The 25,253-nt window shown below is 40.3% G+C and overlaps 1 protein-coding gene across 8 annotated transcripts; it reads right to left on the bottom strand.

Annotated features, from left to right (window-relative positions):
- Position 1: 1 nt before the first annotated feature.
- On the bottom strand, positions 2-25,240 carry zgc:92594 (uncharacterized protein LOC436996 homolog). 8 transcript variants are annotated; one of them, XR_007192656.1, is made up of 11 exons: positions 25,105-25,240; positions 23,363-23,782; positions 21,939-22,799; positions 21,150-21,245; positions 18,679-18,942; positions 17,577-17,599; positions 16,830-16,975; positions 15,613-15,851; positions 13,488-13,597; positions 559-1,427; positions 2-441 (listed from the first exon to the last, which is right to left on the bottom strand). XR_007192656.1 is itself a non-coding variant. In XM_048236503.1 (10 exons), coding segments are annotated over exons 2-10 (1,776 nt in total). In that variant the 5' UTR covers positions 23,399-23,782; positions 25,105-25,240; the 3' UTR covers positions 2-1,426. The 8 variants fall into 8 exon arrangements, 7 of the variants coding, with proteins under 7 accessions (XP_048092460.1, XP_048092459.1, XP_048092466.1 ...); XM_048236503.1 differs by having other exon boundaries at positions 2-1,427; XM_048236502.1 differs by having other exon boundaries at positions 2-604.
- Between the last annotated feature and the right edge of the window lie 13 nt (positions 25,241-25,253).

Genomic DNA, 25,253 nt, shown 5'->3' with positions numbered 1-25,253 from the left:
TTGCTGCCTTGCTCCCCAGTTAGATATCTTAAAAGGCAGCAACTTTACCCGTTTCGAACACACCCTGTGTATAGCTCCAGTACATTTGATGTGGAGGTGCTTATGTGTGCTCGTCCACACACTGCTGGCTGCTAGACGCCCCAGCCGTGGAGAGAGGCATCTGAGGATGACACGTCTGCGGCTCACCCTCCCCATGGGCATGCACGCCACAGTCTGTCACGAGAAGAGTGGACATGGTAACAGCATATGCGACGCCATCTTTGTTGAATTTAATGTGTTTGCCAGCTTTCAAAAGGCTATTCGTTAAGCTTATTAAGTGTGATGGGTGGTTTGCCGCTGCAAAGCTCTGGGAGGGACTCTTGTCCAGTGTGTTGTGAGGGTTGTAGTTGCAAGCAGGTTGGAGGAAGCTTTCATTTTTTGCTGATTCGATAGCTCAAGGCACTGAAGAATAAAAAGAGAACACATATTTTGTAGACACTACCTTATGTCTTACAGTGTAAGGCATGCAAAAAAGTATTCCCCTTGATGGGTGATTGGAGATTGGTTCAGATCGATGACCTCATTGGGGATGAACTTCCCATTGGTTAATGTCACATGAACTCAACTGAAAGAGAACATAGTTTGTTAACTGTTAGCTTTGTTGTCATAACAGTAATATTTATGCACCAGTTTTATCTGTTTACAGTAACTTGCTCTTGTATTAATTGCTTCTTTAGGTGAAGAAAAAGAGAGAAGGAGACATCCTCATTGAGAGAAACCCTTACTGTATTATCAACACACAGAAATATTACAAACTTTGCACTGGCCAGCCTGAACTAGAAGTGACACCTAATGTGAGTCAACAGAATTGACACAAACGTGTCTTGACAAAAGTTTTTTTTTAATTTGTCAACTGATATACTGTAGGCTCTAACTGGCCTTGTTAACTCGATAAGTGCTTTGAGAGGTTTTGACTAATTTATAATAGTTAGATTTCAGGATGTGTTTAAAAACAGTAACATGAGTGTCTCATACTGCATTGCTAACTGAGTTTTCTAAATCAGCATACATTTGTTGTTATGTCGTCTAAACAGAGCCCTCAGAGGTATGTTGTGGATGATGAAAACTACTTCAGTGTTTACAGTACTTTGCAGTAAAGGGCAAAAGGTGAAACTAATCCTCAAGGAAGGAACCAATCAAGTGTGGGAGAGTACTGTCATCATTGGAGGTTAGAAAATGAGTCCATAGAATGTAGAATAATATAAACTCTCATTATTTACATTATCATATATACACTAATACTCGAGAACATGTGCCACTTAATATTGTGAATTAAACTAAGCATGGTTGAATTGGAAGTAAGTTTTACAAATAAAATGAGGTTTCGGTGATGTTGAAATTGTAAAACTTCCCTCTTCCAGTGGATTTGCAGGAAACATCTAGAGAATCTGAAGAGACAACATTTTTTAGAAAACACAAGGTCACACTACAAACTCGCATAGGGAACTTGCCGTCTCTTCTGATTTATCTACAGAAGGAGACGGTTTTGGATGATATTGAAAGGGATGAAATCAACAGCAAACCTACACCAATTGAGAAGAAACAAGTTCTTCTTACCAAGGTGGAAAATAAAGGCAAACAAGCCCAAAAAAGCTTTTATCATGCACTTAAGTCATCAGACCCTCACCTGTTTCAGGATCTGCTGGAGACTTAGCCTAGAAATCTAGACGCACCCTAGCGGCGGCAAATTAATTTGCTCAGCCTGTACGTCTAGTATCAAACCATAGGGATTTCTATTGGCTGACGCCGTGGACTTCATCCAATCACAGCTCTATTTTTTGTTAGAGAGTCTTAAAGGCGGCTTAACAGGATAACGACAGTCCTGCGACTGTGAACAACAAGGAAGGTGGCTATGGCGAACGAAGAGCGGTTGTTTGAATCGGCGTTGGCGTCAACTTTGGAGGAGTTGGACTTGTGCTTTTCTTTGAAAGTTGAGCAACACAATGCACTTTCACGTCATTACTTTCGAAGAAGGATGTATTTGCCGCTTTGCCGACCGGATCACGGATATGGTCGTGAAGCTGGCCTATTGCATGCCTAGGCAGTTTGAAAGACAATTCTCTGCCCGCCCCTTGGATTAAGCGAGGTAAATGGTTCGATTCCAGACTATACATTTCAATGATATAGGATGGCCCGCCAGGCTACTGGAGACTCAGAAGAATTAATGAATTAAATCTATGTCTTTTGAATGAGTATTTTGTATTTTAATGTATTGCATGAGATTTCACATGTACAAGTCATATTACCAAGACACATCCCACAATAGGCTAAGGCTTTTAGATTTTACTAAGCTTTTTTTCTTTTTTTTTTATCAAGACTGGACATGTAAAGAATTTATTTTTCAGCTACAAAAGAGAATCATGATATGTAATGTCTGTATGTTGAACATACTTGTGATCAAATGAATAAAAAAGAGACTAAACTGAAATTATGCCATTTGCCATTGCTAATCTAATGACTCATGTATTCTTGTTTTCCACTCATACTGTAGATTGTGAAATGTGTACAAATCTGTGTGTGTGTGTGTGTGTGTGTGTGTGTGCGCATGTGTGCGCATGTGTGCAGGGGTGTCGGACTGGTTGTAAAAAACCACTACTGATTATAGGGGCCCTGATATAGAGGGAATATATTTTATTTTTTGAGGAACATGGGGGCCCATCGGGACTGCCATTCTGTATGGCAGTGTGGTCAATATGTGTTACAATTGGTGTCAGCTGCATCTTTTCTTTATGCTGACCACTTTAGCTCTCTCTCAACCACTGTTTAGCAGCACTCCAATAGGTCAGTCTTATCTTGGCCACTCCCTTGTCAAAAGTCTACTTGAAGCTGTATAGTTCCTCGTCTTGTCATTTTGAGAGCCTTACAGGCGGCAAATCTAATTTATTCTGGAACTTAATGTGAAGATATCCGTTGTTGGATTAGGATGTCTGAAGACCATGCTTCTAGTAAGTTTATCTTCTAGTTTTCATTAAGATTTTAAGTTTCAAGATCAGGCAGCTTTTGTTCAATTTTATTTGAAGTTTCAAGATGTAAAATGTTTTAATTTTTCACAGACGATTTTCTTTTATGACATGGCTCAATGTTCAAGGCAATGATGTTTATATTGGCTCACAAAATGTATGTATACATGGCATGCTGGCATATCTGTTTTAACAATAAACAAAGTGGCAGAAACTGAACAAAACTTATCTTCCTACCTGTCTTGTGGCACAATTGACAGGACCAGGCAGCTTATTTTTATTTTATTCCATTACTGCTATGGCTTCCACCCCCAAACTTACATGCATGGTCGTTGTCTCCTGTCAGCTACAAACATGTTTGTCACGTCACTGACAGTTCTTGCAACAAGTCCGATGATTTCAGAGAAATGCCATACACGTCAGACACACTGCCAGTCTTATTAACAGCCCGTTGGCAATAAGCCCATTGACAACAAAGCTACACATTAGAAGGCAAAACGTGATATTTCACGCAAACTTTCTCTTTTTTATTGTGACAGTTAAAATGTAATGCTTGTTTTTATTCAGTAACCCAGCCCGAATCAGAAGAATTTGGTAGCTCAGGATCAAGCACTAAAGCTTGGTACCAGACACTGGCTTGATAAGTGGCCCGCAGCCTTTGTGGGTGGGATGTTCTCTAAAGCTCTAGATTTCTGTGTGAACAGGTATTTTCTGGCCTCATTCACCTCTGTGATGTCACTTGTCCTATCATACATTAGCACTACAAAGTGCTCCAGCAGTTGCTCAGGAGAATGTTAGCCAGGACATACACGGCCATCGAGACATGACATTGTTTGGTGGGTTTTGGCCACAGGGAAGAGTGCCACCTACTGGCCAGCCACCAACACCACTTCACACTCCACCAACATACTCTTCCAAGGAGGTCTATCCAAGTACTAACTAAGCCTGCTTAGCTTCAGTAATTCAGTAAAGTCAGGGTATCTGCTGATCTGGTTGCTGGCTAAAAACAAAAGGTGAAAGGCATATATTCTAACTGTCTCACTGAATTGCATTATGTACACTCAATTCTCACTGGTATCTGCTAGACAACAATTACAAAATATGATTAGTTCATAGATTTCACATGTAAAATACATTTTATACAACCTACCATACATTGTATACAACCTCACCCCCATCTTGCCTGAGATTTCTGAGAAATTCCTGAATTGTGTGCATGTTTACGTGTTTATGTTTATGTGTGTGTGTGCATGGGTGGACTGGCCATCTGGCATACCGGGCATTTTCCCGGTGGGCCGACGCACCTTTTGGGCCGATAGTATATAATTAAATAATTTTGGCCAACGATCGGCCCAAAGGAAGGACAATCAGCGGCCCATTGGTTGCATTTCCATATTGACACTCGACTGATCCAATGACAGCTCACGTCAAGGCCCCACCCCTGAACATATTTTTCAGGATATGTTCAGAATACCTTTAGGAATGACATACTAAAAGTCCCCGTGAATCCCCCTTGTGCTCTCTGAGATATTCATCATTAGTTTCTTGAATGGAGACATTTCATAATAATAAATCACATCCTCATCATCATCAGAAATTGGTGTTGATTCTTCAGTTTCTCCCTCATCATCTAGTAAAGCTGGCATTGGTGCTGCATAATATGAAGTCATTATTATATATAATATTATGTGCTATTACATTATAAAGGTTATAGAGGGAAAATTGCTGTCTGATTGTTGTCTAACTATGCGTTCAGACCAAGAGCTACCAAAGTTGCAAAATCACTGTAAAATCACTGTTAAAATGCAGCTGATAATAAATCTGTCATTTTTGTCGCGCAAGTCGCTCACGACATGAGATATTTGAACCTTCTAAAAAACCTTCTTATAAACATGATCAAATGTATACAGAAATGCCTGTAGCCTAAATAAGCTTTAAAACTTGCCATCATAGTTATTCCTCTTTTGCCAAACTCTCTGAATTAACAAGAGATTCTTATTTTAAGTTAGCTTTAGACAACATATAGTTTGTATACTCAACATTTTTTATCCTTAAGCAGTGTATCTGTAGCAGGGTTAATGTTGTTTCCCTGAATTTCCCCACATGAGTTGCTTTTCTTTTTGGAGTTTTTGAATTTTCTTCATTTTTCCACGGGAATCTAGTGGTAAGGGGGTGTGGTGTAGGTGTGACGTGGGGCTATGCTCCGCGAAAATTAACTTTTAACTAAGTGTCCCACTACCCCAGGCAGGCTTGTCGATTTCACGCAACAGGAGCACCTGAATGTGATAGCCTGTGTACGAAAATAAACAAATTCAGTAAGACCCTGTTCGAACGTTGCATTATTTCAACTTTTCTTTTAACAACACAACGCAGAGGACATTTATGGAGAGCAAAATACTCCCGTTACATATCTATCAGTAGGGCTACATGTATTGACTATTGACGATGGTTTGCTCACTGCGCTAACTAGCATAACTCCTCTTTCTACATAAAGCCAAATGGTAAAAAATGACAATGAACTAGGCTACCTGTTTATACACACAAAACAATAAACAATAATCTCCCAATTTACATAATATGAATCTACATCAGGGCCCGAATTATCTTTTTGTCTTTAAGGGGGTCTCTCTATCTCATAAAAAGTTGGCACACCCCGCGCATCGCCTAACAAGGCGATACAATTAAATAGCCTAGGCGCGAGTGGCGCAGTAGCCTATATGCGCACGATAGGCCTAGACACACGCACACAATAGACAGAGATTTTTCATAGAAATTGATTCCTTTTAATTAATTTCAACATATTATTGATTGTAATATTCCATATTTATACAAAGATAGACTAAAGGATTTACTCTGAGTGCCATTCTCAATTTCACAACGTAGGCTAACTCATTTGAAGCAGACCACCATCTCAGATAGGCTATCCTCAGTGTCAAACACAATAATGCATGTAGTATAACTTATACACAGGGAAAATGCACTAACCGGCAGAAAATAATAAAGCCATTGCAGCCAAACTATGTTCTAGTATTATAGGCTAATGTGCACATAGTAGCAACACCTGGGCGTTCAGTCGTCTCGTGTGTTGAACCGTGGGAATAAATAGACGAACAATTTTGGAATTTGCACTGAGATGTTGTCGGGTAGCCATTGAATAGGCTATTCTGCCATCAGAGATTGCTAACAGGTGTTTCAAAATATCTGGGAACTTTCCGGAGCTCTGAATGACAGAGGATAGCTACAGATCAGTTCACAGAATCATTGAAGTAAGATGCATTATGGGCCATAATTTATGGCTTTGTTAATCAACATAGAAGAGGTAAGGCGCAAGTTCAACAGCAAACAGGACTTTTCCGCACGTATCAACCCATGTAGGATAGCCCAATGAACGCCTATGTAAATACACAAAACATTCTCATCAAAGCAGGGTAACTTCTTCAGACTTGCGAGTGCTGTCAAATCGACCGTGTGCGGTTTGCTTATATAGTCTAGCAGGGGCGATTCTAGACCTAGAGCTTTGCTGGGGCACAGGCACCCAACACCCAATACATAAAAATAAAAAAAAATAAAAAAATACTGTGCGCGCAATATGAAATAAATGGCTAGCCTGATTTGGACCATCACATATCTCCCCTAGGTCACAGACATCCTCCTCCATACTCTGAATAGTTTTACGTCTAGCCCCCAGTATGTCCTCATCCGTTTCTTGCCTGTCTCTCTCCTCCTCCTCCTCCTCCTCCTCCTGCCTGGTACTGGACTGCCCAGCCTGTGCTCTTTCTCCCCTCTCTTCTCCTTCTCCTCCAGCACTCACTCCCTCAATTGTAGCAGCCACTATCCAGCAACATCCAAACACATAGGCATAAGTAGGCCTATACTCACTGCATGAATTTAATAGGCTTTCCTACTAACACAAGGGAAGCTTATTTTTAGTCAGAATTGAGATATACTTCCCTCCCATCCCAAGATATACTTCCCTCCTATAGACATCCTGGCAATACTGCAGTTCTTTGTATCTTAAATAGCCTACTAAAGCCTTCATACTGACTTTTGGTGATAATTTGCAAATGTAGCCTATAATAATCTACACAGATGGCTACTCTGATTCTGTGTATATTATTATAGGCTACATTGGCAAATGCAGCAAACTTATTTAAGTTTGCCATTAAACCATTGATCAAATCACAGCACTGGCTATTACCAGCATAAATCTTAATGTTACCATTAATGTGGGCAAAATGATCATACCTCCCTCATCCTCCTCACTGTTCCTCTCCCTCTGCCTCTGTTCAGGAAGAATTTTCTGATGTCCATCTCTGAATAGTTTATCAGAAGGCTATGTAGGACAGTAGGACAGCTTCACAAACAGTATAGGCTATTTTTAAAGGACTCTCTCTACAGTATACATATAAATCCTTATTAATTGTCCGCATGTGTGCATGCAACCTACGCATGGTGTGAGTGTGTGTGTGAGGGAGAGAGCACAAGCTGGTAAACTGTTGCTAAATTTAGGCTACAATGACGCTAAGCATTGAAAAACAGATGCTAGTTATGTGGGTAACACTCTCTAACAGCGATCAACTTGTCATTTTTTCTGTCAAACAAGTTGTGAATTTGTTGTAACATTAAACAGGGGACGACTTACTCTATGCTCAAAGTGATGTAACGAGCTCCAGTGGATTCCACAGTGTATGTGTGTGCAGTACAACGAAACACTCGGAAGAATCATGTGAACGATTTTCATTGGTTGTTGCGTTCAATCTTAGCCAGCTACATAGGCAGGGATGGATTACTGAACGGGCCTACAGGGCCCAGGCCCAGGGGCCCAAGGGGTCAGGGGGCCCTGAAGCCCAAGCCTTTGCATGGAATCATTGCCTCAATATCAACAAGTCAGGATGTAGGCTATGAATCTGATTGACTTTAGTATTGTCCATCCCCAAAATGCACCAGAATACAGGAAATCACATCAAACAATTTAAACATTTTCTGGGGGAGGACCCCCAAACCCCCCACCCACATATACGGCAATTAGTGGGGGGCCCTTAATACATCTGGGCCCAGGGGCCCGAAAATTCATAATCCGCCCATGTACATAGGTGCTATTTCCTGATTGGCTATTATGGCCCCTTTCTTTATTCCTTGTTTTTTTTTTATTGGCTGGTAAGTGACAGGCTCGAGCCATGATTAAAGCAGGCACGGAGATGCGCTCATGAATGCCGTTTCCAGCTACAGCCGCGCTAGAATTTTACTGGGGCACTGGAGACTTACTAAGGCACGTGCCCCAGTGAATAAGGTCTAGTGACGCCCCTGGTCTAGTGGTGTGGTGGTGAAGTGTCATCATGCTGCGTTCAAGAGCGTAGGGTAGGTCTACGTCCCGTAGTAGCCTATATTTTAATTTAATGTCTGTAATGGTAAGAGATCGCACAGGGATAGATAATGAGCGGTTGTTTAAGATTAAATTACAATGCCAGACACCTTCAGATATCAGAGACCCCCTCAGATTTTTGACTTTGTTGCTTTCATGGGAGCCAGTCCTCACTCTATGGGAGCTCGGCTCCCTCTGGCTCCCACGTAATTCAAGCACTGATCTACATACTAAGTCAGTGGCTGAAAATAATTGAAAAGAGGCTCTATCTTCAGGGGTTCGAAAACAGCAAAGTTTTGAAGCTACTTTATCTGAGCCTCCTTGAGACTGCACAGATGTAAGTGAGCCTTATTCAATATTGACAAATGTGATTGGTGCCAAATAAAAACTAACATATAATAAAGACATTGTGTGATGAGACAAAATAATGAATAGCATTAGACAGGCCCCTCTTTTTCTAAAAAATGACTTCAAAGTTATAAATGGGTTTAAATGGTGGGCTTAATGGGTACACTATGTGAATTTCGTGTCACATTAATGACCTTGTAATCTTGGTTAACTTTAATTTTAGCAGTGTATCAATGGTGAATTTTGATTCCTTGTATGAGAAAACTTAAACATTTTTAAACATTTTTATTGCATTTGTATTATGTTTTAAGCCTGAGATATGGAAAAATCTCCAAATAGCGGCAATTTTGGACGCCATCTTGAATATCTCAGAAAGCACAAGGGGGATTCACGGGGACTTTTAGTAGGCTATGTTATTCCTAAAGGTATTCTGAACCTATTCTGAAAAATTAAGCTTGTTACTAATTTGTTCGGGCCTTCCGGGTTTGACTTAATTTTGAGCTAATGCTCTTGGACTAGAGCGCATCAAAAGTTAATCGAAGTTGCTTACATGAAATTGCGGCGGGTGCCGGTAGTGACAATAGTGCAAAAGTAACACCAATGTAGAAGCTTAAAAAATGCAATATTGCAAGTAGGCTAGCATATGTCAGCAACATGTTGAAGTTCTTTGAGTTTAAACGAGGATGTAAGCAAGCATCCAGAGAAAAGGGACAGTAAGCAGGTGGTGGAGCCTAGTTGAGGCTACATGATAAGAACTCAGTGGTGGAGCAGGTAGGCTAAGTGCCATGCTGACGATGATGATTATGATGATTATTAATTGCGATAATGTATAACGATATGTTAATGACAACATAGTAAGGCCGTGCTGTGATTATAATAACAAATAGCGTAACTTAAATGTTCTAAATGAACGATATGCAAACCCGGACAGCAAAAGAGTGTCAAATCGATATTAATTGTTGGTCAGATTGATCAGTTTCCGTCAGACGCCCAAAATTCAACATCTATGGCATGAGTGGTGGTTGGTCACTCTAAGTAGAGCGTCGAAAGGGTTCTATCTTGGAAGGGTAATTATCATGGTAAAGATGGGCTAAAAGACTGTAGACTGACGGAAATGTAGGCTACAAAACATCAAGTCATATTCATGCACAAGCCAACTAAGCTATATATACAGTGACCTATACGATAGGCTACTGGAAGACATTAAAGATAATTAAGCTATACTGTTCCAAAATGTACCAGCAATGTAGGTAGGTAGTATGGCCTACAGGAATAAAATATTTCCAGCAACAGCCCTGTTTATTTCAGTTGTCCTACAGTGATTAATGTCTACGACAATCAAGAAATTTAGCTCCTCACACATAGGCTTCAGTAACTGTTTGGTGCTGCTGTCAGTTGAGCATTTTATAGTTTAAATGTAGCCTATTGAAATTTGAAATGATACTTTGAATTCAAGCAGAAACTCTTTAATAATTGCTTGTATAGCCTACTTGAATATGGAGATCATGTGCTCCATGGCTACCTCTGATCAGTCAGAGTGATAGCCAATGAGGCCTACATCACTTTCAGTGCAGTAGAGAATATATATATTTAAGGGTAATGCAAAGATTTTGTATTTAATCAGGTGTGCCCAACCGATTTGAGGGCCGCTTGGGCCAAATATGCCAGGGCTGATTTTTGGTCCCAGTCCGCCCCTGTAGTGTGTGTGTGCATATGCTTGTGTGTGCCCCCTGTGTGTCTGCATGTGCATGCATGCGTACATGTCTACTGTGTGTGTATGTGTGCGTACGTATGTCTACTGTGAATGTATGTGTGTGGGTGTGTATCTGTTTATGCACATGTGGGCATATGGAATGGGTTAACATGGCTCCTGGAGGCAAACATACACAAACAATTGGTCATTCTAGGCCCTACGGTTCTCAAGATATGCACAGAAAACTCTGTTGGTGTACAGTCACTAAATGTACACATCAACTAATTTATTGTATGGCCCCCCCATTAACGAAAGTCCACGAAACTTGGCGTGCATTCAGAGGGTGTCATAATGATCCTACACTTCCAATTTTGTGCAGTTTTGACCAAAGATTCTAGAGCTCTGTTCTAGAATCTTTGGTTTTGACCATGTCAGGTCACAGATACCTGCGATTATACCATGGTCTAGGTTGAAAAGGGTGTCGTTTAAAAAGTGATATACTACACCTATGAAGTAGATGTGGTAAAAAATGTTTAATCGCCGTTCCATATCAATGCTTATGAATGGTAACTATAACAACGATAGTAGGACGACGGTTGAGCCTGGAGGCAGGCTTCGTAACAATGGAATCAACTGTAAATAGCTGAAAAAACTAGCGATTTTAGCTCTAAAACTCATTTAGTATTAATAATTGATTTAATATTTATTTATTTCGTAAGTGACCATGGTATAAACGGGATAATGCCCTTCGATGCGTCCATTATCAGTAATAAATGGACTTCACGGAAGCAACCGTCCGACACCTCCGCGTCGTCCATTTATTTCTGATAATGGACACCTCGTCGGGCATTATCCCTTACTTACAACACCTAATTTTTTACTTTTTCATTTTTAACTAGGTGGCACTATACATGAAATGAGAATGAGGTTATGGAATGGGTTGACATGGCCCCTTAAGGCCCATGGCCCAATGGCCCAAAAAAAAGGTGGTCCTCCTAAACCCTACGGTTCTTGAGATATTCACAGAAAACTGTGTCCGCCCTACCCTTCTTTCGGGGGGTCCAGTCCAGCGGGGGCGACAGATCAAAACGAAAAACAATGGTTCCATGCTATTCTTGTGGGGCTACATGCCCACCAAGTTTCGTGCACCCCAGTCTTTCAGTGTCCCGGGAATCCTTGACGAAAAATTGCTCATGCGAAAAAAAATCCAAAAAATAAATCTGACTCGACCTCTGGAGAGACTTGGGGGTTAACGATTGAGTTATGGTATATGGTAAAAGTCTAGGGAATGTTTGCTTATAATGTCAAGGAAGGAAGGAAGGAAGGAAGGAGGTCGGTCAGTCGGTCTGCCGGTCTGCCGGTCTGTCTGTCGGCATAACAGCAGTATGAGCCTAAGGTATGAACTACACCAGGCAGTGGCCAAATCTTACAGAAAATCGCAGGCAACAATCATAATCAGAGGACAGAATAAGACCAGTTGTTGTATTCCCTTCTTATTGCTTCCACTGACATCCATCATTATCTAATAAAGATCTCTATCTCTTTTAGGGGGCAAAAAGGAGTACAATGCTGAAACGCTGACTGTTCTCCTGCAGAAATATACAGATGGACTCAAAGACCTTGACCATTTCACCAGTAACCTGGAGGATGGGAGGTGATGTTTGATCATCTAGAGCTATCTCCAGTAGTCTAAACATGACTCATATTGATAGAAACTACATTCCAAAAAAATAACTGGACAATTATTTGATATAATTATAATGTGTCACAACCTTAACCACATGAATAATGACTTTGTGACTGTGCCTGTTCAGTAATGAGACTGTGAAGGACATACGAGCGGTGATTGCACACCTGTCGGAACTGGGAGAAGACATGAAAGACACCTTCACTGATCAAACTGAAAACCATGATACCTGGAGAAACCTGGGCCACACATTGGAATCTGGATTGAAACTGATAAAGAAGTTGCTGAAGAAAATCAGGCCAGATCCAGTTCAGGAACTGGGTAACTTTACTATTTTGTTTAATTTCTGAAATGTTTTATTTGTTTATTATGCCTATCTGAGGGTCATGGCCAGTAATAACTCCATAATGTTGTAAATACCTTTTAATAAGATGAGCCATGCATTTACAATAACATGTTTAGTTGGAATTGCTTTAGGTAGATATATTTTGGGAAAATGATAACAAATCAGCGAAACGTTTTCTTATTTTGAGGACTTTGCATTAATGTTGCATTACATCTCTGAAGGTTTGATTGAAATATCTAACAACATCTGCTATGTGCTGTGTTGTTACCGTGAACCACTGGAAAAACGTAAGTTAAATGACATCTCATTGAAAACAAGTTGAAATTGATGTATTTTTTTGTGATTTAAGTTTAACAACAAAATCTCTCCCCAATAGACAAAGATGAGGTAGATGCAAGAATAGAGGCAATCGGGAAACGTGAGTATTATTCTGGTTTTCTACATTATGAATTCACCTTATCAGCACAATAGCCGTGTTCACCTATTTCACTATTCAGTTCATTTGCTGAGGTTTCAGATATTATATGCAATAGTACTGTATGTGTTGAGAGCTTTCACTCACCACCATAGGGGTGACAGCCGTGGCCTACTGGTTAGCACTTTGGACTTGTTACCAGAAGGTTGCCGGTTTGAACCCCGACCAGTAGGCACGGCTGAAGTGCCCTTGAGCCTGACCCCTCACTGCTCCCCGAGCGCCGCTGTTGTTGCATGCAGCTCACTGCGCCGGGATTAGTGTGTGCTTCACCTCACTGTGTATTCATGTTTAAACGTGCTATATAAATAAATCTGATTGATTGATTGATTGAGTGTGTTTCACTAATTCACGGATTGGGATAAGACCAAATTCCCATCACGGGATCAAAAGAGTATATATACACTTATATTTATTAGTTTTGACGGAGGTGATGTTTAGAGGGTTTTTGCATCTAAACATCATACAGTGCAATCGGAAAATGTAAAGATGTATACATAATCATGTATGTTTATGTATGCACCAGTATGTACAGTAAGTAAAGGGCTTTGCATTTGCTTTGTTTTGAGCAACGTCTTACCAGATCAAAGTTTTTTTGTCCTTCCCATAGTCCACTGTACTGAGTTTTTTCGGCATCACAAGGAAGCTCTGGAGCATCGACTGCCTATCCTGGGGCCCATTCTCAGCAAACTGGAGAAAACAAGAGTTCTGCATGATGAAGAGAGGCAAGACATTGATAGTAGACGCACAGAATATGAAAAGAATCGCACTTTACTCAGGATGCTGTGGAAAAAAGGGATTACTGCTCAACAGACATTCTATGACATCCTCAAGGAGGTGGATCCTCACCTTGTTGAAAGTCTGAAAAACCCTGTAAAACATGATCTAGAGAACAAAAGATCATGAAATGGAAGAGATCTTTAAACGAAACATTTCATATTCACAATATTTTAAACTGTGGTCATCTGACAACATTGTTCAAGCTATAAAATGATGATTACTCACTGTTAATGTGAGAATAAAGATGCTTTTTAAGATGGGATTCCTAGTCTTACTCTATACTTTACTTATTTTACTAACTCTAACACTAGTTCTAAAAGTTGTTTACTGCATGCATGCCCATTTAGGACACACCAAGGTCATGTCGTCTGTATTTTTTCTTCAGGTTTCGTTTCATTTACCACGTGAAAAAAGAGCTGACAAGACAAATATCCCTGCAAACTCAGCATCACATTACATGCTGTATATTTGCAGTTACAATCTCATTTCTCAAAATGAGAGCACAGTAATGCTAGTTGGAAATGGAGAGGGGTGATCCACTGACACCAAGACTAATTACCAACCATTTTGTTTGAAAATTCTGAAACAACAATGTTTTTTAATACTTCAAAATAACATTTGATAAATTAATCTTACATTTTTCAGTAGCCATAGGTGTGTAGATTTGAACAAAATCTAGTTTGATCCACTGACACCAAGACAAACGTGTCTCTGCTGCAGATTCTCGGAAAGGAAGGGGGCTAAGGCTCAAGAAATATTCCGCCTACTTGGTTCAGAATCGTGAGTGACTATTGCATGGACTATTGCTAACAGGTTAGACATTACCAGTCTTGAGTTACTCTGCTGGACAGGTTAATCAACTGGAGATAAGCAGGTTGTGCTTTTGAAATGACTTTTGAAGTGTCTGTACTAGAAGATGCCTAACTAACTTAACCAGGACTGATAGAAACACAGTAAGCCTTCTCAATGCACAATGATTATCATTGAGTGTAAGACTGCTTCTCTGCAGTTTTTTTTACTTACTTGCACATCTGTTGAAAAATATGTAAATGTATTTGAATGGGTGATAAAAAAATAAAAATAAAATAAAGGCAAATCAAATCACACAAATCAACACAATTGACTACAAAATATTCCATGGGATACATAACAGAATAATAGATAATGGAACTTATTTTTTTAACTATGAATACTAATGTGTGACCATGCTAGATTGTGTAGTTGCTGCTGGTCATTGCAGTATTCCCCCCCCCCAGTTTTTTTACCAGGAAGGTACAGAAAAATCCTTGTGTTCAAGATTTTTCTTTTTTTAGCATAGAGTGATGAATGAGACTACTGTAGGTCACCACCTGCAAATACACACTACATCACTGTATCCATGAACACAAATTCAAACTAATAAACAATATATGCTTTATTACTGTGTTTTAACAAAAGTGCCATCATATTACAATAGATAATAGAACAATAGAGCAGCAATCACAAAAAATATAATTGTAAAAGATTAATATAAAAAATTATCCCCAGATTTTCAAAAATGCGGTATTGCAATATTTATCAAAAAAAAAAAAAAAAATTCAATGTTTACCACTTTTAGCCTTAAGACAAATATATGAAATGAGCAAAATGCATATTATGCATATGAATAACATGGCCAATAGTCTGCAACTTCATTAGTCTCATTTAACATACATTTACTGATACATTTCTTATGGATCAATACCTAACAATCATTAACCAATGAACGTTTTAAACAGATTTCAAAGTAAACTTAGGAACCCTGTTAAATGCTAATTTTCCCCTTCAATACACAGAATATGGCCATCAATTGTGTATCATAGTAATCACATGTTCTGTATGTAAACAGACATGAAGATAGGTTTACACATATGGCCAGGTTAATCAGATGAAGAATCGTCACCTGCCTCTTCCTCATCGACGTTATCCTCCTCCTCTTCTTCTTCCTCTTCCTCTGGGCTGTAGGAGCCATCAATTGATCCACTGTGGTTTCCATCATCTTCCTCCTCCTCCTCTTCCTCTGTACTGGACTCATCATCTTCCTCATCGCTGATGTTCTGCTCTTCATGATCATCCTCACTGTCTTCGTCTTCATTGTCATTCTCACTGTGGTAGTCTTCCCCCTGTTCCTCTTCATGCATTGTACCTGGGGAAAATCACAAATTCAAGACAAGGCAGGGCAATTTTATATACTATACTACAGTATACTGCATAGCACATTTCATACACCAAGGCAATTCAATGTCCTTTACAGACACAAAACAGAGAATAGGACATAAAATAAAAACAAAAAGCTTAAGGGGCAAAAGGGGGGAAAAAAAAGAATTACAAATACAGAACAGTCATAAAACCCTAAAGGTCAGATTAGGAGAGCAACTGAAAATAATTTTGGTTTAAATCTTGATTTAAAACATTGAACATTCTTCAGGTCATGTGGAGGTTGGTTCCAGAGCTGCAGTGCATAGCAGCTAAAGCTTTACAGTGTTGGGTTCTTACAATGGGTTGTATCAGCAAATGTTTCTCCAGTGATCTGAGAGGTCTGAAAAGTATGTATTGTTGGAACATGTCTGATAGGTACTTTGATCCTAACCCATTTAGTGATTTATGAACAAGTAGCAATAACTTAAAAACAAATCTGTAAGTCACTGGGAGCCAGTGAAGGGACTGGTCAGTTCATTTATTTTTTGTAAGAAATCTCAGTGCATACGAAAGCCAATGAAGATTCCATTACAGTAAACCACAAATAAAAGCATGAATGTCCCTGCCTAATATTTCCAATCATAACATATACTGTATGTTTTTATTTATTTATTTCACAGCTTATTCTTTAGCATAACAATCAATCACATGCGGTTGCAACATTGTTCCAGTCTCTTTATAAAAGATAATACAAAAATACCTATTTGTACTCCCATAAATCTCAACAATTACAAGAAAAGCCAATAATTCAAAAGGCCTCAGACATTTCTCCTCAGAAAATTTTGTAAGGAAACAATCCTCCAACAAACAACCTCCAACAAACAGCATAGTGGGGGAAGGGCTTACGTTTATAAACTTGTGCCAATTTGTTTACCTCCTAATACAGTACGACAACACAACAACCAATAGGCAAATATATACTCACAGACGGTGTCGATGAAGTTACTGCCGTGTTGCCGCAGGGACACCAGAAAGTCCTCCATCTTGTTCTCCATGCTCATGGCGAGTGCTTCTGTGTCCACACCGCAGAAGTCCGGGGTGTACAGCGGCCTCCTCAAGAGACGCCGCATCCTGCAGTGGATACGACAATATAAATATTATAATAATATTATAAACATTTAAATAAAATATGAAAATATTACATGTAAAACAGAACAGGCAGAACTGTTCTGGGGTAAAGCCAGGAGCGCATGGAAGCGATGAAGCTGGGTGAGGTAATTCAGAGCAGAGGTAGAAATATCCGTCTCCAGAAGTAAAGGTCCTACTATGTGTCCACCTAAAGCCATCTTTACACCAAAACACTTTGACAACATTAGGGAAAGATTCTTGAAAGATTGTAGTTTTGAGTAAAGCTTGAATGGGCTGCATTAGTCAAAAGACAATCTTTCAAGAATCTTTCCCAAATCTTGTCAATGATGTATAGGTTAGCATTACTAGTGAGCCAACAATGGACATTTGAATAAGTCTACACAACTGAAACCTCTGCCAATCAGAGTCTTTCAGAATTTTGAACTAAAGCTAAAGCCAAAGTCATTAACTGGGCTACCAAAATTAATAGGATGCGACCTGTGCTAAAGCATCTATGCTCTACATACAACACATACATGTAGGATAAAATAACATTACTGGACAGCACAACATGGACAGGAGAGTGGCCAGGTGAGATGCTTACCTTTTCCCAGTTGTGTGATACTCCTAGAGGTAAAAAAACAAACAAACAACTATAGTGAATATAATCATCTTATTATTCATCAAAAGATCAGCATGTCTCACCTGTGGACACTGGGGGTGTGCAATAATGAAAAGAAAATACCCAGATATTTGTCTAGGATTTCATTGATAACGATAGTAAGACAATATTTTACATCCTCACAGACTAGTATCTCATGTCATTTTAGCATATTTAAGATTATTTGTTGACTTTAATCTGAAGCATTGCAAAATAAAGTAAAATAAATAGGAAAACAACATTTCACCACCAGTGCAAATATTAACAGGTGTTCCCCCTAGAAACGTTTCCACCAGTGGTGCTGTTAGATGCAGAAAGTTGGTAACCCAGCTAAGTGTGGGGCATCTGGGGGCATGCCCCTTCCAAAGACAATTGTGAAAAAATGACCTCTTAAATATTGACTTTCTGTTTAAGAGAAAGAGAGGGTCTGAGAGGATTTGATGCACTTTACTTTTCAAGATGATGTTGGCCGCTGTGCCTTCAAAATGTACAACTGAAACTCATTACATTGCACGTTATGTTACTGATCATGTGAAGGTTTTGCGGCGGCACTCACAGGGCAACCTCGGGGTTTAACCAAGGGAGAGACATAAACTCCTGAGTTTCAGAGGGAGTATGTGTTGCTCTGTGCACACACAATGTGACCACACTGCAAAAGAACTATGTGGAATTCTGTAGGTTTTGAGTTGCAAGTTGCAGCCACATAGCACTTTTACATTCATCTGACATGCGTGGCATATCTATCCGGCCTGGTGTAGTTGGTGTGCATGATAACTTCAGGGGATATATGAACATTACGTCAAAAAAGTTTTTTTTTTTTTTACCTAAAACATTCACCATAGTTATTCTAAGTATTATATTCTTTGTATTTAAGTTTTCCTTTTTTTATTGGGAGATGGTGCTTATGACACATGTGAGATGTCAGGCACATTTGGTGGATGGCATTTTTATAACAATTAAATACATTAAGCCTTTTCCTTGCAACAGGCTCAAATGAGAGAACAGTTAACATAGTGTTCTTACTTACTCATACGTACACACTCACACACTCACACACCTTGAGGAAGGTGAAAGAGTCACTCTCGTCCATCAGGCCCTGGAGGTTACGCTGGACGCCCAGTAGGTACTCCTGGTCGCGAGCGATGCGTCCACGGGTCTGCTGCACTTCAGACTGGGTGGCACTACCGGTAGTAGCGCTGCCGCAGTGGGACGAGGTGCACTCACGTAGAGCTGACAAGAACCCCGCCACCTGCCCGCTCAACACGTCCCCTAACATCGCCACACGTTGGTCCGTATCGTCCAAGAACGCCTGCATGGAGACACGACATTCCAGGAAAATTTGCATTAACAAAAACAAAAATGTAGTTGCACAGATCTCTGACCATGGTGCAACAATGTATAGTAACTGGAATCATATTCATGTAATTAGGCCCCTCTACCTCAAACTGAAACTATTTTGAAATCAAATGGAAACATCTTGTCATGATGTGAGCAACTAGGCCGTTAATCACTGAGAAACATCTTGCAGTAAAATGCAATTTAGACACCAGTCTATTGACCTGCTCGTAAAAGCTGTCATACAGCATAAAGCTCCTGGGTTTATTCAGCCAAGCACACCCTAACCAGCGCAAAGCATTTGTAGTTGAGAAAAAAAGACTTAAAACAGAGCACTGTGCCATCAGTGTATAATTTATTAAACTTTGGAACTAATAAACACATACACATACAACTTATACTTTCCTGAAATACTTATTCAATAATTGTTTAAGTATTTTTGCATGGATTCTACTTTTTAAATATATGTATATTTTAACCCTTAGTAGGCTACCCTAAGCTGTTTTTAGGGCATTTTCACTACCTTTATTCATAAGGATTTATTCTGGTCATTGTACAGTAAGTGCCACACATATATTATATATTGGATGGCTATCCAGATCTGCCATCATTTCATGTACAGTATTAGTACTAGCATTTTTAAAGAATTAAAATATAAAAAGTGTATTATACAAATTCTTATATTTTGACATGTATCTCACCACAGCAAGCTCATAGCTCTACATGCATTTCATGTGTGTGTAGGGCAGACTGTACCGAATCTGGCAATATCATTGCCATGGTGGAGGGATTCTCTGGGGCTGAGCAATTTACAGACATATGTGGTGTGCGCCTTACAGAAATAAATGGCATTTTTTTTTATTTAGTGATTAAAAATGACCTTTCTGCGCTCCATATCTGTAACACGAACTGATCTGACTTGACCCGAGTTTACGTGTTAGCCTGTGTGTGTCTACCACTCATGGTTCTCTACAACTTTTTACTGGATTTGGATGCCATGAAGGAATTTGCTAGGATCTCAAAACCGGATTATGAACATTCTTTGCCATAAAGAAACACACAATAGCGTTGGATTATAAACATGCTTTGCCACAAAAACAGACAAAAGCGTGAGGTAAGTCGAGCTATATGAAGTTATTATTTTGCTGTCACTTCATCTGTTTTATAACCCAGAAGGATGTATCAATACTTGGTATCAAATGATAGCTCTGTGTCTCCTCTTTCATCTGACATGCGTGGCATATCTATCCGATCACAGGTCCGCGAGTAATTCAAACGAGAGTAATGGGTGTGCAGTTGGTTTTTGTACATGACGTTATTATTTTGCAGTCACTTCGTCTGTTTTCATAAGCCAGAAGGATCGACATACTTGGTACCAATGGATAGCCCTGTGTCTCCTTTCATCTGATATGCTTGCATTCTATCTATACGTTCACGGGTTCGCGAGTAGCCTAATTCAAACGACAGTAATGGGTGTGCAGGTGAACGCAGAGAAGTATAGACTGTAAATATAATGCAATTTGATTTAATTTCATGATTTGTTTTAATCTTCATACTTTAACGTACAGACAAGTGCTTGGTCTCGTTGGAAAGCCCCACTTCTGCTCTGTCAGGCAATAAAGGCTTCATCTCGCTGCTATGAACAGCGGAGCAATGTAACAGAGAAGAAAGGGTGTGTTTTTGACGCACTTTGCGTCAATCGGCTTCTAAGGGTTAGTCTAAAATCTCACGTACCCACTGGAGTGCCTTCACGTACCCCCAGGGGTACGCGTACCCCCATTTGAGAACCACTGCCTTAGACCTTTGCTATTTTGCATTTATTATTATTGGAAGACCAAGGCCATTCTCTTCAGATTGCATAGATATATATATATATATATATATATATATATATATATATATATATATATATATATATATATATATATATTGACAGTCAGCCTAAGAGTCAGTATATATATCTATGTTCAGATTGCAGCAAAGAGCTACAGAAGCATGACACAGACACTAAAGCACTGGTTTTGACTGCAGGTTGACCTTTCTCTTATGAATAACATGTTATTAATTGAAAATAAATAAACAGGAAAGAGAAGCAAAAGCAGTAGCATGTTACACCAACAGTAAGTGTGTGTGTGTGTGTGTGTGTGTGTGTGTGTACACACGTCATTTAGTACACTTCACCTTGTTTTTCCGTTCTTGATCATTGTGGTCCTGCAGTGTTTTTTCAACTTTACTAATCTTTCTGCTCACTCTTTGGAGTTGCTTTTGTAACGAGAACTATGGGAGAGGGAGAGAGGGAGAGAGGGAGAGAGGGAGAGAGAGAGAGAGAGAGAGAGAGAGAGGTTAATAATGACAGTTCCCAGTGTTTTGAAATGATCACATGACTATTGTTGACAATGAGGAATGCTCCACCACAGTTCTAGACTCCAGAGTATAGAAGTTTAAATACAATGGAGTCTTTCACTTCAGTCTTATATACATATTGTCATCTAAAACACATGGGACAGAAAATGCCCCAGTTCCAGGAGACCACTCAGTAAGTCTATATGTAAACATGCATAATCATTTCTAGTACTTATATATTTTGTCGCTTTCCATTTGCCATTACACAGACCAGATAGAGAATGAGTAATCCACAGCAATAATTAGTTATACTAATACTTCACAGCCCTTGTTACTGTTAAAGTGTGAGTAATTTTAAACTACATATCAATATTTGTAGTTATATTGTACATCACTCAATATTAGCCTAAAGGCGGAGTCAGGAATTTTGATATGAAAAGCTGGAAGATACCAAAACTAGTTTTGTTTAAAAACATACCTCAAAAAGAATAAAATCTCTGCATATCAGAGCATTAAGCTACTCATTTATATAGAATAACTGATGGCTAACCCTCCCTGAAGTAGCTCACACAGCAAGACCTTGTAGTTAACCTTGTCCCACCATTGTCCTAGCCTTTCAGGCCTTACCTTCATGTCCTTCATGGCGTCCTTGAGGGTCTTGATGGTGTGGCCGCTGTGCTCGCCGATGATGATGCAGGAGCTGCACAAGCACACGTGCTCCTCCATGCAGTAGTAGCGGAAGGCCTCCTCGTGCTGCGGGCATCGGCGGATGCGCAAGTCGCCGTGCGGCTCCACCAGCGTGTGCCCGCGGAAGGCCGGCAGCTCCAGGTGCGGTCGCAGGTGCTCCACGCACATGGAGACCTCGCACTTCAGGCACATCTTGACCGCTAGCCCAGCTGTGGCGCAAGAGGATGAGGAGGAGGGAGAGAGGGAGGAGGAAGAGGAGGAAAGTGGGGAGGAGGTGGAAGACACAAAGACGCTGCTCGGGCCATCTGACGGGCACACGTCCCGGGAGCCACCGGCGCAGGCATCTGAGGGCTGCGGGCAGAAGTCGCAGTACATTGGGGTGCTGGCGCGCCCTGGCCGTGCGCTCCTGCTGACAGCGTCAAAAACGGCCCCGCCGTCGCCGCCACCGCTCGTGCTTGCACACGCGCCCTGCTGGGCGGCCGCCCCGTGCTGGTCCCTCCTCTGCCGGTAGCCGTCGGCGATGTTGGCCAGCTTGAAGTTGCGCTGGATGCCGGCTGAGCCACGTTGCTGCTGGCGGCACTCGGGGCAGCGGATACGGGCTCGCAGAAACGAGGTGGAGGATGAAGAGAGGGAGCCTCTTAGGCTACTTCCGCCACCACCCCCACGAAGGCGCTGCAGGCACGGCAAGCAGAAGTTGTGGCCGCAGGGCAGCTGGTGGGGGTCACGGAACAGGTCCAAGCAGACAGGGCATGTCAGCTCATCTTCCAGCATACTGGAAGAGTCTTCCTGCCACAGCGCCATCTAGGGATGGGGAAAGGCAGATGAGGGTGCAGGTGTTTGTGAAACCAATGCTGGATGAAAAGTAAAAAGAGTTTGTAACTTTAAGTGTGTGTGTGTGTGTGTAATAAAAGAGTCATTCCATGTCAAATCAGATAAGGTTGTTGCTGCACCGTCTCAGATCTTTGTCCAAACCTTGTCTTTATCAAGAATGGGTCCCAAAACCAAGGCTTGTAAAATATTTCTGTTCAAATCCTATGTCTTCATATTATTTTCAGCCTGAAAATCCCATTATCTGGGAAGCAATGTTTGGGCATTAATATAATTAAAATAATTATTCATAGGCAGCCTAAACTTAGGGTGGAAGACAGATATGGTGTCAGCATGCCTGAACCTTAAACCTTAAAGTTTGTACGCCTTTCTCATTAATTTTTTTCATTACATACTGATTAATGTATTCTAGACAAAATGACTATAAACTGAGCTATTCCTACATACCCAACATACCATTTTAGTCATATTGCAAATTGGCTGCGTATTTGCAGACAAAATAATGATTGGTGTCATGTGGATACAAAAAAACTTACTTGAAGTCGGCAAACAAGTTTCCTGTTCGTTGACATCACTGTCAACAAGCACCTGAAGAGGAGTGCTTCAGTTGTACCAAAACATTTGCTCACGATAATCCTTCCTTCCTTATTTTGTGCAGCCACTGCACATAGGCTGGCGTTTTTAGGAAAAAGGTGGTAGCTAAAATCACTTCTTTATAACGACTTGAAGCTGAGCAGAGTGGCAGAGCAGTGCTCCTTAGAGCCGCCCACAGACATTAAGACTCTCGTACATTGTATTTCTTAGGTTTTTTATTACAATTAAAAAAGCACTAATCTTCAGGTGTTTGTTGACAGCCATTTGCCTGGAATTACCCATATGATCTTTCAGCAAATTAGGGATTTGCTCTGCAGGTCAGTCTGGCCAAGAGGCCATATTGAAGCCGATTTCCAATGTCCCTAAAACACAGGCACAGAAATACAATCGCTAATCCGGCATGGACAATACCATCTACAAACTTTTAACGTTCCAATTATACCGAGAACATGTCTGACTTCCACCCTACAAAGTTTTGCCAAGCTAGGAATAATACATTTCAAGATATTGATGCCCAAACATGGCCTCCAAGATAGGCATTTCTGAGAGTGTAAACAATATTCAAAATGAAGGGTGACAAAATGTATGAAAACATTGGAATTTAACAAAAATATTTCACAGGCCTTAGTTTTGGAACCTAAATATTATGTAGATGGTGCAGCAACCATTTTCTTGAATGTTGTCTGATTTGACACAGAATGGCCCAAATGGCACGCTTCATCAATACTGCATCAGTCTTCAGAGATTTCAGAGATTGATACACAAGTGCCATTTAATTTTAACACATTGCTGAGAGGCAGAATGAGTGCATTGCTCAGCATACTAAGAAAAATCCAGAAATGCCCTTGTTGTTCTCATATGTGCACAAAGAGAGAGACAGGGAAGAACCTGACACCTGACCCTACACCTAACAAAAACGGACTTTCTCTCACTGATATGTAGGCCCAACTCACTACACTATAACACACGTAGCCCACTGCACTCAGTTACAAATGCAATAGCAGGTAGCTTTTCAGAGAAAACAGTTCGAAGAGCCATTTCTAGAATGTTGCCATAGACAGTAACTTTGCCTTTAGTTTTGGCCTCTTCCGCTGTAAGCTACGCCCAACACTAGCCTACGGACTGAGACAATGTAAAAACGAAACTATGACAATACTATTTACACTATTAACTCTGACAATGTTGAGCAAAGTTTTTAATATTTTCCAGCGCTATAGATACCGTCTAGTCCTAATTACAAATAAATATAGACAACGGTAGATGCGTTAATAAGTTAATAATTATGATCTGAAATGAAGAATAACAGGTCAGCCGCTTCAGTACACCACCAGCTATGCATAAGTTAGCAACAGGTAGCTAACTAAGAAGAGACATGTTTACCTATTTTGACTAACGTTATAGCCATGAAAACCTACGCTGCACACACGCGGTTAGAAGAGGCTCTATTATCGAAACAGCTGACAAAGCGAAGCAAACTGACATCATATGACTCAGTCAGCTGAGATGATGTCCCTATTCGCTCAATATCGTTTCTAAGTAGGCTAACATATGAAAACTTCAGTACTGCTACTTAGCCTGTAACGGTACAGTTAGGTGGAGACTATACAATTATGCAACTCGCGTAGCAATTCTATTATTAGGTGGGCTAACGTTATCTTGCTAGTGCAGTCTACACATCACTCACCGTAATTTCTTCCCAGAGGACAAACGTGTTGGCTTCACTTTGGGCTCACGCATCAGATGTTATCCGGTGCTTGTCAAATTTAAGTTATGATTCTAAGAGTCGCACACACCTGTGTGAATGAACCACCATCACTTTAAGTAGCTAATATG

Source organism: Alosa alosa, chromosome 24 (assembly GCF_017589495.1).
Source record: "Alosa alosa isolate M-15738 ecotype Scorff River chromosome 24, AALO_Geno_1.1, whole genome shotgun sequence".
Classification (NCBI taxonomy): domain Eukaryota; kingdom Metazoa; phylum Chordata; class Actinopteri; order Clupeiformes; family Clupeidae; genus Alosa; species Alosa alosa.
Note: the sequence above shows the minus strand (reverse complement) of the source record. Positions and strands in the feature narration are given on the sequence as shown.

What these genes read in the sequence shown, in the direction of transcription:
- zgc:92594 (XM_048236502.1), bottom strand. Translation starts at nt 23,398, where the DNA reads ATGTCAACGAACAGGAAACTTGTTTGCCGACTTCAA. An exon ending in ACGCCATGAAGGACATGAAG is followed by an intron (nt 21,246 to 21,938) that starts GTAAGGCCTGAA and finishes CCTCTCCCATAG; the next exon opens with TTCTCGTTACAAAAGCAACT. An exon ending in ATCAAGAACGGAAAAACAAG is followed by an intron (nt 18,943 to 21,149) that starts GTGAAGTGTACT and finishes GTCTCCATGCAG; the next exon opens with GCGTTCTTGGACGATACGGA.